The following is a 12,796-nucleotide window of genomic DNA, read 5'->3' as shown; positions in this document are numbered from 1 at the left end:
TTACATGTCCAGATGCAGGTACATGACAACCAGTGGCATGCTGGTAAACTGACTCTCCAGGATAGACAAAAAGGCATGATTTGTAGTGTTTGTCCATTTCCATGGTGTAAATACTACCTCCAGGGCCCAACATCACACACCCAGTTCTACCTACCACCAAAACAAATATCAAGGGACAGGTCACTTTTTGTCAGTGTTTGAAGTGCTTTAGGTCCTGTTATTGGTGGAAATGAGCAGATTTGCATGTTTTAAATCTTGTGTCATTTAGAGATTTTTATTGAAATTACCATTCTAATTATCATATGGAATTTGATTTGAAGCTCTTATTCTATGAATCAAAGTTATGTGCTATTTTCAAGTCATACTGAAGACAATGATAACAAAGTAATATTTAAATTGCTTGTATTGCTTAAGTGATGAGCTTGTTCAGTTTTAAAATTCTACCCATGGTCTGGTAAGTTATATGTAAAAATTATATCTAGGCATAGTATTTGAACCAAAATACAAAAAAGATACTTCTTGAAATGATGTTCTTGGTTACTATTATTAAAATTTGACTTCTTTTTACAGGTATTCAGGAAGGAACACAATGTACCAAATGTAAGAATAACTGGGCACTGAAGTTTTCTATCATATTATTATACGTTTTGTGTGCCTTGCTAACAATCACAGTAGCCATTTTGGGATACAAAGGTGAGTACGCTTTCCTTTTTCCTTCCAAATAACAAGTTGCCCTTGAATAATCAAAGCATGAAAACCCATCTTTGCACATGTGATGTTTTCCACTAATAAAACTTGATGCAAAACTTAGCAACATCCAAAGATCCATCTCTGTGTCTTGAGCCTCTTGTAGCTATGGGATCCGAAAGGAAGAAAGTAGTAATCCCTTTTGGTTTATTTCAACAGTTGTAGTAGTCCTCTGTGAATTATAAAGGTTTTTTCTCTACATTGCTTTCCCTACCTATTTCCAGCTACTCCCTCTTCCTCCATCTCTCTTTGTCTTACCGTCTAAAGAAGCCCTGTGGAAACCCTGGATTCAGCACACAAGAAAACTACATTGACAGAGGATAAGCAAAAAAAAAAAAATAATAATAATAATATCTTCAGAGATACAACTTACTTCACCCAGGCACTGGCCAGCTAATTCCTTTTTTTCTCTTCAGCACTGTGGTCCCTGTTGTTTATGCAGCTCCGTAAACATATTGCCCTCTAGAAATTAAACACAGAGACAACACAGCTACCTCAAATCTACTGTATATAGGATGTTAGGCATTCTTTCAACTTGTCTGGTTTAAGGTAAATGGAAGATTTTTGCCTCAATCCTCCAGACTTTCAGACAAAGTGGGTCCTCCCCGCAACTCCCCACACCCTTTCGAGATACTGCAGGTAGAAGGTGTCATGATTCAGAACCATAAACTACATAAACCCTTTCATATAAAAGAGCCATGGAAACCTTCCTGACAAAGACATTTGTGACAGACACGTTCACCTGGTTCCAGCAGAGACAGGCATGAGGTCTCCTGATCTTCAAAACCTTCTCTAAGCAACCACCCCAGCTGCCTGCCCTCAGAACTCTCAGCTTCACAGGGGAGAATTCCCACACGGACCTTCTCTGTTCCTTGGCCCGGAAGCTTGACCAAGGGAGAGAAAGGTTCAAAGTGAATTCTCTCCAACTGGCAGTTCCCCCCACCTCTGTCCCTGCATACGCTTAGGCAGTGTTTAGTGGTTTCCTGAGGAAACATACTGTGTCGAAAGGAGAAAGGGCTTTGGAGCCGGATGGTCCAAGTTCAATCCTTGGTTCTGCCATTTATAATAGAATTGTGAATATTTGGGCATCATGCTAAGTCCTCCACATGGCTGCATAATCTAGGTGTAATCATAACCTCATTGAGTTTCCGATTTCTTATCTGAAAAGTAGAAATACTAACGCCACTTTTCAAGGTGATTGGGATGGGCAAAGATGATGAGATCGAACCACCTGTCCTATAGTTGTTCCAGTAGATTGTGGTGGTATTTCTCTCTTCTTTTCTCCCTTCCTCATAACTGCATGTATACAGCTCTAGCATTGGAATGGCAAAACATGTTAAAAATATACTCAGTATATAGTCAAGACTTTTTAGTCCCCAACTCTAAGGCCATATACATGGAAAATAATGTGCATTCTTTTCTTGACTGCTGAATTTGGGCAATGGAAACTTGGAAAATTACCAGATAGGTCATTTTATCCATGTATGAGGAACTAGTCTAACCTGGGCTCTCTTAAGTTTTTAGATGAGGCAACAAAAAGCGTAAGTGATTAAGTAAGGCTATTAAATCATGACTGGGGTTGGGCAGAGGATAGGGGTGGGAACCTACTTAGGAAAAGGAAGGTTTTATATGTGCCAGGTAATTCGGACTGGCTTTCTTCCTCTAAGTCACTACCCACTTCTCCATGACTTTTCCTAGTGTGTCAACATAAAGGAGAAACTTGAGATCAAATAGTCATTTAACAAGTTCCTTTATAGCTCAGTACTACGTGATATGAAAGTAAACATATAGTACTAAAAGAGAGACAAGAGTAATTTGAAGTTTAAATAAGTGAAGTTGTTTGAATAAATACTGCTGTATGATATTGTGTAATTTTTACCTCTGCTAGGAAATGTCTAGGATCGTTTTATGTTCAGAATTATACAGAAAGATCCAAAGGAGAGGGTTGTGGTTTGTTTTTGGTTTTTGTTTGTTTGTTTTTTCCCTTTTTTTGCTTGTTTTTAAGGTACAGATATTTCCTTCATTTTTATGACACGAGAAAGTCCTTTAGCTCTGACATGCTTTCGTTGTGCTGGTCCATTGGCCTGGGGCACCTTTTCTCTCCTCTCTACCTAAATGATCTCTTTTTGCCTTTTCATGTGTCTCTTAGACACATATCCTTCAGGAAGCCTCAGAAAGCTGAGTGAGGACAAACTCCTGTTTGTCCCCATAGCACCCTTTATTTATTCCTGGCCCCTGTCACACTATATCATTATGGCCAAACTATAGGAGACTATCTTTTATTTATTCTCTCTCACCAGCACCTAGCCTCATTGTATGTAACAGATGCCAGTAAAGTTTATTGAATGAATTAATGGAAGGATGGATGGATGAATTGTGGGTTAGGGCTGACTTCTGCCAAGGCAATCTCAGGGAATCTCTGCCCCTCAAAGCCCCACCTAGACATCTAAAATCTTGAGGATTGGTTTGGCCTGCTCCGTGGGTGTAATCTCACCAAGCAGAAGGGGAGAAGAGATTGGCAAGATGAAAGTCTTGCCCCTCTTCTCCCTCCTTCAGTGCCCCCATCTCTTAGGCCTCTGCTGACAAAAAGAAGATAATACAACATGTAATTTTGGTTTCCAAACACAGTCTTCCTTAACTAAAATGTTGATATTTCCCAGATGTGTTTTTCCTTTACTTGTATAGTGATTCCTCTTTCTTGCTGATAAGATTCTGGTGACCCAGAATTCTAAGAGGCAGAAAGATAAGAGCCAGTTCTCCTTCCATACATCTCCCTTTGAAGTCTAGAGAAACTGTCTCCATTAAAAAGAAAAAGAACATTCAGTGAAGGAAGTGCCATAAGTGCTTCTCTGAAGGAGAAGTTGAAAGGAGATGAAATACAAACTCTTCTATCAGAGTTGACAAAGTCAACTACATACTGTTTTCCTCCAAACTGCTCTTTACGTCTCCTTTTATGCCACTCACCCAGCCTCAAGTTAGGATATTACTAAGTTCCTTATGGAGAATTTGCTGAACAAGGCAGAGAATCGCTTAGTCATCCAGACAGGGTCTCCACAGGGGCTGTGAGCAGGAGGCACTTTGTGCGCTCTGCAGAAAGCCTGTTCTTGGACAGTTACAGCTCAGGGCATACTCTGCCCTGGCCTTTTCGTCTTAGTCAATGGCGCTCCCACGGCAGGAATCATCTCTTAAACACAGTGGGTCGTTTTTCCTCCAGAATATTCCCTGAACAGAAAAATCCTATTCCGTTTTCCTGCCTATCAGGCACCCTTCATTAGGCAATTAGGATAAAGAAAAAAGAGGAATCTGAATCTTGCTCAATAAGAATCCCCTTTAATTCAGCATTCTTAGTTGCTGAATGTCTACCTTGCTCTGCCAAAGTAGCAACAGCAGCTGGGTAAGTAGGCTTTGGAGATGTGCCTCAAATCCCACTAGACAGCTCTTATTAGAATCCTCCAGGATGACGCCTGATGACCAGATATTCTGGGCTTTTTATGTTTGTTTGTAATAAAACCTCAAATAAAGTTCAAGGCAGAAAAGCCTTTATTGAATTCCAGGGATGTGTACCTGGTGTTACTGGGCAGTTCCAGTGCAAACGAAGGGCCGTATTCCTCTGTCAGAACCATCGTCAGCCTTGTGCAAATGCCCAAAACAATGGGGAGGAGCTCTGCACTCCCTTTTTCTGTAGCCTCCGAGTCTCCCACTGTACCACACAACCCGTGGATACTTAGGAAACATCTGATATGATAACTTTAAAGAGATGATAAAGAAGACGTAATCCTTTCCCTCAAGGAATTTTTATGGGAGGAAACCAGATGTAGAAGAGGGAAATACTAAATGAGAGCCAGTGTGGTGTGTGGTGAGAGCATGGGTTTCACAGTTGATCTCCCAGGCTGGCTTCCCAGCTTAGTCACTTACAAGCTGTGTGATTCTGGGCAGGTTACTGAACATCTCTGAGCCTCAATGCCTTCATTAGTAAAATAGGGGTTGTAAAGATTAAGTGCAGTGATGATGTAATGCACCTTGCAAGGAGTAGGTAATCTACAAATAGAGGCTATTATTACCCAAATAAAAGTTCAGTTGGTGTGGTGTGGTGTCAAAACATCAGAGAATGCTTGATATGATGGGGAAGTAAGACTCAGGGTGGACGTTAGGGATGGGTGGAAGTAAGAACCAGGGAAGAAGAGACTGGTGGCCCAGACCACGGAATGATATCAAAGTGCTTTTATAGAAAAGGTATTATTGCCAGATTATCCTAGAAAATTAGGCTTTAGGTACTTGAAGAGAGACAACACTTCAGGTCTAATACCTGAAACACTAATACTCTGAAGAAGAAGTCCTCTCAAGAAACAGCTCCCAGTCTAGGGGTAGCCCTTCTGTGTTTCATACTTGTTTTCCTCCCATGAGTATGGTTACAAACTGAACCTACATTTATAGACTGGGAGTTTCTAATATACGATAGGCTGGCTCTGCCCCTATTTTCCTGATGGAGAATGGATGCTAATAAAGTAAGGACTGAAAAAAGCTGTTTGCTGTTACAACAAGTGTTAGTTCTGGATCTCAGTCAGTCTACTATTTATATGTAGTAGGACAGTCATCATTTTTGCAACCCTGAAGTTTGGAGCTTAATACCAAGATCCTATTTTCAGACGGGCCACAGCATGGGTAGGGCAACTAGTTTCCTTGCTACACCAAAGAGAAAGTTAACAGGTTTTTAAACTTTAAAATGAATGTATTTATTTCTTTTACTCGACACAGACCTGAGTTATCTGTCCACGACAGTTCTGTGGGGTTTTTTTTTTTGAAACTAAAATGGAGGAAAAATTAGAGAGGGTGGAAAATGACCAACTGTCAGCACTTTAGAGGTTTCTTTGGCTTCCAGGAAAGGAGGGCAGGACTCAGATCCTCCCTGTGGTTTGAGGACAGACTGAGGCATGTGCTTTGATTTGAGGATCAAAACTAAACCTAAGTTTGTAAACATTCTTTTTTTTTTAAATTTAGCTTTGCTAAAATGCAGATGAAACATTTTTATTTTTCAGAGTTTCCAGGGATTTAGGGTGTCTATGACTATCAAATCACTCTGAGATGCAGCTTGTTATAACTATATGTCTTTGTCTACATAGTAATTTAAAAGAATAATTTTTCATCTCAGTATCATACTCATTGCCAGTGCTCAGGCTTCCCAGCGATGGGTGGTTTGTATGTTTGTTACCTAACCTCCAGCTTAGCCAATTTTCCACCATCCTCAGCAGCCAGCATGTAGATTCTTATTTATTAATTTATTTAGTTTTTAAACAGATATTTGTTGAATACCTGCTAAGTGCCACACAATGAGCTAAGAGCTGGGGTTAAAACTGAATATAAATTTTCTTCCCCTAAAGGGTCTTGTAGGATAAACAGATAAACAAGCCATGACAACACAATGTAGAAAGTCCTAAAATAAGGGACTGACTACTCACTAAGAAAATTCTGTGAAATTGAATCTTAGCAGAGGTTTCCCACAGGAAGTGCCAAACTGAGTCTTGAAGAGCGAGTGGGGCTTAGGCCAGGGAAGAACATTCTAGATGGAGGGGGAGAGCACATGGATAGGCTCAGATGAGAAAGAACATTTGGTGCAGTGCACATATTTCATTATAGCCAAATCATGAAAGTTTGAGGGAACATGTAGTAAGCTTCTCCAGAAAAGGTGCCAGGATTCGCTGATCCTATTTACTTCCGGTGGTGCAGACATGTGGGAAGTTCCTGCTTCCTAATCAGAGCCAGGAGAATCTTCTCACACAATCATGCATGGGTAGAACACTTGATGAATAAAATAAACTTGATCCATTGACTCACAAATTAATATACAAAGCATCATCAAGCTAAAAAAAATTATTATTTAGAGAAAAAACCTTGTTGGTACCAAAAAGGACAGTCAGACTTGATCCCAGGCTGATAGAGGTTGGATCTCACAGGAATCACATCTGAAGAAATGCACTCTTATGAAACATTTGAGAAAGATAAAACTTGAATTCATAGCCATAGAAAACTACTGAGAAAAATAAGAACAGAAACTTTTATTTAACACATCACTAACTTTCTCTATCATGTAAAATCAAGAAAATCTTTAAAAAATGAATCTTGGTATATATCTTTGTTTGGAAAGGCATATTTGTTTGGAAACACCACTTAGGCACTCTTCGTGGAAATTGATCAAGTATAAATTCAGTTGATAAAGTATAAATCCTGTTGTCAGTGGGAAGAGCAGATACTCAGGTCTTGGTGGTAGAACTCATGACAGAGTGACAAGCACTGTCACCCTTAACTTTGAGTCCCTTCTACAGTGACATTGTGTACAGACATTAGCTAGATGCGCTTTGCCATGGACTCACCTTCTGGGTAAGTGAGTCCCACCTGCCAGGAATGTTAGGGAGGCTCATAAGTGACACATTTTACAAATAATCACAGTATTCTAGGCCTCCATCTATGGAAATCAATAGGAAATCATAATATAGATTGAAGACTTCTGTAATACATAATAATTTAAAAATTAGATCCAGACTATTTCTAAAACATGCAAGCATTATAGAACCATAAGAACAGTTAAGAACATAGAATTCTCAACCAAATAAACTACTACTGTTTTATGCCAAAAAAGTTATTTATTTGCCTGTAAGAATGGCTTTTTCCCCCATTTTTGATTCAATTATATTCTGTTTGTTTTGATCCATTTCCTTTATATTCTGTAATGAAATGATCTCTCATCTTGAAATGGAAAAATAATGTATGAGCATGTATGTGTATTAATGCATTGTTTTCCAAATTTCAGTTGTAGAGAAAATGGACAATGTCACAGGTGGCATGGAGACATCTCGCCAAACCTATGATGATAAACTCACAGCAGTGGAAAGTGACCTGAAAAAATTAGGTAATCTGCAATGGAAGTAAACCATTAAGTTGAATACCCTAACTCTATATAAGTAACCACAGGTTTTTAGAATGATCTTGCTGTATACTCATATTCACCCAGAAGGACATTAAATTTTTATGTTGTGTGTTCAGTCTTTCCTCATGATTTAATTCAAAGACTTTTAAAATTGGAGTTTGAAGTTTGGGAGTTGAATTTCCTCTGTAAAAAAAAAACTTTTAATGTGCCAAATAAAATCTAGATATCAGTCCTGATCTAAAAGTACCACAGTATCCTTTATTCAAAGCTCTTTTATAAAATGCTCAGTCAGTTCCTGTGTACAATATTTTAAATTGCATAGAATTGTAGAAAATAATACCAGATAAAATAAAAGATTGCAGCCTTTTTGATTCCTTGATTTTTGAATTTAAAAAGAAATTTCCTTCTTGCCACTTGCCCCTCCCTCTTTGAGAAGGGTGTTCACCCAACTTTGTCAGTCCTGATACTGAGTAACCTTGACAATTCTCCAGGACTAGTTTTAATAGATATGTAGATTTTACTAATGCAGAGCAAGCTGCATACACCATGAGTTTTATATCCAAAATTGAGTGCGTACAAGTTTAGTCTTTTAGGGTCTTTGACCTTACCTGAACACCTCTTCATACTGTCATTTTAAGTAACAAACGTTTCTTATTCCAGGGGACCAAACTGGGAAGAAAGCTATAAGCACCAACTCAGAACTCTCCTCCTTCAGATCAGACATTCTGGATCTTCGTCAACAACTTCGTGAGATTACAGAAAAAACCACCAAGAACAAAGATACGCTGGAGAAGTTACAGGCAAGTGGGGATGCACTGGTGGACAGGCAGAGTCAACTGAAAGAAACTTTGGAGAATAACTCTTTCCTCATCACCACTGTAAACAAAACCCTCCAGGCATATAATGGCTATGTCACTAATCTGCAGCAAGACACCAGTGTGCTCCAGGGCAATCTGCAGAACCAAATGTATTCTCATAACGTAGTCATTATGAACCTCAACAACCTGAACCTGACCCAGGTGCAGCAGAGGAACCTGATTACTAACCTGCAGCGGTCTGTGGATGACACAAGTCAGGCAATCCAGCGAATCAAGAACGATTTCCAAAACTTGCAGCAGGTTTTCCTTCAAGCTAAGAAGGACACTGATTGGCTCAAGGAGAAAGTGCAGAGCTTGCAGACACTGGCTGCCAACAACTCTGCCTTGGCCAAAGCCAACAATGACACCCTGGAGGATATGAACAGCCAGCTCAACTCATTCACAGGTCAGATGGACAACATCACTGGCATCTCACAAGCCAACGAGCAGAACCTGAAAGACCTGCAGGACTTGCACAAGGATGCAGAGAATAGAACAGCCATCAAGTTCAGTCAACTGGAGGAACGCTTCCAGCTCTTTGAGACAGATATTGTGAACATTATTAGCAACATCAGTTACACAGCTCACCACCTGCGGATGCTGACCAGCAATCTGAATGAAGTCAGGACCACTTGCACGGATACCCTAACCAAACACACGGATGAACTGACCTCCTTGAATAATACACTGGCCAACATACGTTTGGATTCTGTTTCTCTCAGGATACAACAAGATATGATGAGGTCGCGATTAGATACTGAAGTGGCCAACTTATCAGTGATTATGGAAGAAATGAAGCTAGTGGACTCCAAGCATGGTCAGCTCATCAAGAATTTTACGATACTACAAGGTAAGTGAAAATCCTGACTTTATATTTGTGTTAGTCAACTATTGCTGCATAACAAATTACCCTAAAATATGGCATCTTTAAGCAACAAACGTTTGGTATCTCATTGTTTCTGTGAATCAGGCATTCAGGAGTGGCTTAGCTGGGCAGTCGTGGCTTAGGATCTCTCATAAGTTTGCAGTCAAGTAATTGGCCAAGGCTAGTCATTGGAAGACTTAACTGGGGCTAGAGGATTCACTTCCATGATGGCTCATTCATATGGCTATTGATAGAAGGCCCCAGTTGCCTGTTGGCTGTTGGCAGGAAGCCTCAGTTCTTGCCATGTGGAATTGCTTGAGTCTCCTCACAACATGGCAGCTGACTGCCTCCAGGTGATCCAAGAGAGAGGACCAGGAACAAGCCACAAGGGCCTTTTATGAACTGGCCTTGGAAGTCGCACACCGTCACTTCTACCATATTCTGTTCTTTAGAAACAGGTCACTCAGTCCAGCCCATTCTCAAGGGCAAGGGAGTTACTGGGGTTGTTAGATTTGTTAAAGTAGGAGAAGAGAGAGCCCATACCTGGATTTCACCAAGACATTCAGCAGTGGTTCCCTTAAGAATAAGGTGGAGAAATCGGTGCTGGATTACAGAACAGTTAGGTAGATTTATTGGCTGTCTTAGTTTTCTATGCCATGTAACAAATTATCACATACTTATTAACTTAAAACAACACTGATTAATTATCTCAAAGTTTCTGTGCATCAGAAGCCTGGGCATGGTTTAGCAGGGTCCTCTTATCGGGATCTCACCAGATTTCAATCCAGGTGTTGGCTGGGACTGCATGTCATCAACTAGGGAAAGATCCATTTCCAGGTTCCCTCAGGGAAGATCCATTCTGGGTTCCCTCAGGTTGTTGGCAGAATCCATCTCCTTGCGGCTGTTAAGACTGAGGTGTTTGTTTCCTTTCTGGCTATCAGCTGGGACTGCCCTCAGCTCCTGGAGGCCATCCACAGTTTCTTGCCACGTGACCGTCTCACAACATGACAGCTGCTTCTTACTTCACATGACCACCAGGGAGTCTCTCTCCACTATGCCAAGATGGGGTCTTTTATCATGTAACCTAAGCAAGGGGGTGACATCCTCTGCCATATTCTGTTGATTAGAACCAAGTCACAAGTTCCAGGACACTCAGGGGAAGGGATGATGTAAGGGCAGGAGTCTTTGGGGGTTACACTAGGGGTTGTCCAACATTGGTTGAAAGAATAAATAGGGAGAGTGGTGGTCAGAGAGCCCCTGTGAGCCTGGAGGCAGGTTTGAATGGCACTTGGCAGGATCCTATCCTTGGTCCTATCCTGTTCAACAGCTTTGTCCGTGACTAAAATGAGGACATGGATGCCCAGATAATTTAATACTTGCGTGACGTGAAACTATGCATCTTGGCTAGTGTATGATAAAATCATGATCTAAAATGATCTGCAAGGTCTGGAATAGTAAAGAGATGCCAACAAAATGAAATAGATAGGGAATACATGTAAAATCCTGCTCCTGGGCTGCAAAGACCAAACAGACAAACATAGATGGGAGGGCATATCCTAAAGGAAGTGTGAATAAAACACAGCGGGAGTTCAGTCAACGGTGAGCAACTGAATGTGTCTGCCAAGAAAGCTGGTGTGATCTTTGACTGTATCAATAAAAATACGATGTCCACAATGAGGGAGGTGGTATCTTGCTCCATGCAGTTTGGCAAGATCACCCCTGGGGGTCTGTCGATTTTTGGGAGACCCTTTTCAAGAGAGGCAGTCACAGACCAGCATGCTCAGAAAATTCTGACCAGGATGACGGGGTCTAGGAAACAGATCCTGGGAGGAAGGGTTGAAGGACCTGGGAACTCTTACTCTGCGGGAGAGGCTACTTGGCGGGCCGTAAAGCAGCTGCCCCCTCATATTTAAATGGGATTGTAGGTGGCACCTGAAGAGTTCTGGAAGGGGTGTTCATTAAAGGAAGATTAGTTTTAGCTTTATATAATTTTCTTCATAATAATTGGTTTTGCCTGAAAATATAAAGTATTCCCAGGGCGATACAGAAGCCCTAAATCCTATGTTTATCAGCTAATATTCATCAAATATGAATATATGGCAACCCATCTCAGTGGATCCTGACAACAGCTCTGTGAGGCAGGTACTTATAATTTCACCCTCTGTTTATAGATGAGGAAAAAAAGGTTTAGAGGGTTTGAAGTAACTTGCTCCAGTTTACACATATAAGGAGTTAAATGGAATTTGAGGCCAGGCTTTCTGAATGCGCAGCCTGTGCCGTGGACCCCAGTGATAGCAGTGATAGAAACTGCCTGCTGCCCTGGTGAGCCCATGAGGTCAGGGAGGTTGGGTTTTATTCCAGGTGCGATGGGGAAGTGTGAAGCAGGCAGGTGCTGTGACCGGATTCAAACTTTAAAAGGTCCCTCTGGATGCTGGGGGGAGAATGGATTACACAAGAGTGAGAGGGGAGGCAGCGGGTCCAGTGAGGGGCTTTGTACTGGTTACTGGTGCCCTGGAGTGGAAAGGAGTGGAAAGCAGCAGAGGTGGGCAGCAATGGGCTCAGCAGAAGTGTGGGAGGTAGAATCAAGAGCAGGCCCACGCCTCCCCCTGCCCAGGACCCTGACTTCCCCCAAAGTGTCCCGGATCCAAAGGGACAGGGTGTGGGGGCGTTGTTTGTGGACAGGCACCGAACGCTGGGAGTGGAGGGGTTGCCCAAGGCCGATCAACAGTGCTTGCTGATTGATGGAGTGGGGAGAGAGGGAAAGTGAGGAAGTGGGGTGGCTCCCAAGGTTTGGGTTGGAGCATCTGGTGGTGACTTGGCAAAACGGAGAACACGGAACAGTCCTGTTCAGACATGTTAAGTCGGAAGAGTCTGTTAGAATTAGATTTCTGACTCCGTGTTTCTGAAACACCTCAGCACTCGGTGTCTGAACGATATTTTCTTTTTCACATACACTTTTCCACAATACATGTATCCCCAGCCTGGTTGCTAACTGTACTTGCTGTGAGTTTATTCGAGGGACTTCTCAAGCCAGCCAAGCCACCACTTTCCACTCAGTCAACCCCAACTGCCTCCAGACTGGGAACCCCCACCCCGAGGGAACCTGAGACCAAGCGGAAGAGCTCTGTTCATGGATGCAAGTGCTTCTTCCACATTTCTTGATCTCTTGGGCTTTTCATCTTTTTGTATGTACAGAGTTCATCCCTGAGGATGAGGAAAAGATGGGGTAAAGCAGGACGGAGCAGGACTGGATTAAAGGTGGCTTGTGTTGGGCTGGCTGCAAGATTAAAATACTCCGAAGTTTTCTGGAAAATTCTTGTTTTCTCGCTTTTAATGGCCCCGAATGCTTACAGTCCAGTTCAGCCTAAGACATTTACATCATTAAAAAGTGAAGGCTAAAAAACA

The 12,796-nt window shown here is 41.7% G+C and overlaps 1 protein-coding gene across 1 annotated transcript in view; it reads left to right on the top strand.

Moving 5' to 3' along the window:
- Positions 1-12,796, top strand: part of COLEC12 (collectin subfamily member 12) — a 195,653-nt gene that overhangs the window by 159,609 nt on the left and 23,248 nt on the right. Inside the window, exons 3-5 of the mRNA XM_037805930.1 lie at positions 571-693; positions 7,553-7,651; positions 8,330-9,376. Coding sequence (XP_037661858.1) covers positions 571-693; positions 7,553-7,651; positions 8,330-9,376 — 1,269 coding nt within the window. The remainder of the gene's footprint in view (positions 1-570; positions 694-7,552; positions 7,652-8,329; positions 9,377-12,796) is intronic.

This window comes from Choloepus didactylus, chromosome 16 (genome assembly GCF_015220235.1).
Source record: "Choloepus didactylus isolate mChoDid1 chromosome 16, mChoDid1.pri, whole genome shotgun sequence".
Lineage (NCBI taxonomy): Eukaryota > Metazoa > Chordata > Mammalia > Pilosa > Megalonychidae > Choloepus > Choloepus didactylus.
The sequence above is the reverse complement of the archived record's forward strand: the minus strand, read 5'-3'. Positions and strand labels throughout refer to the sequence as shown.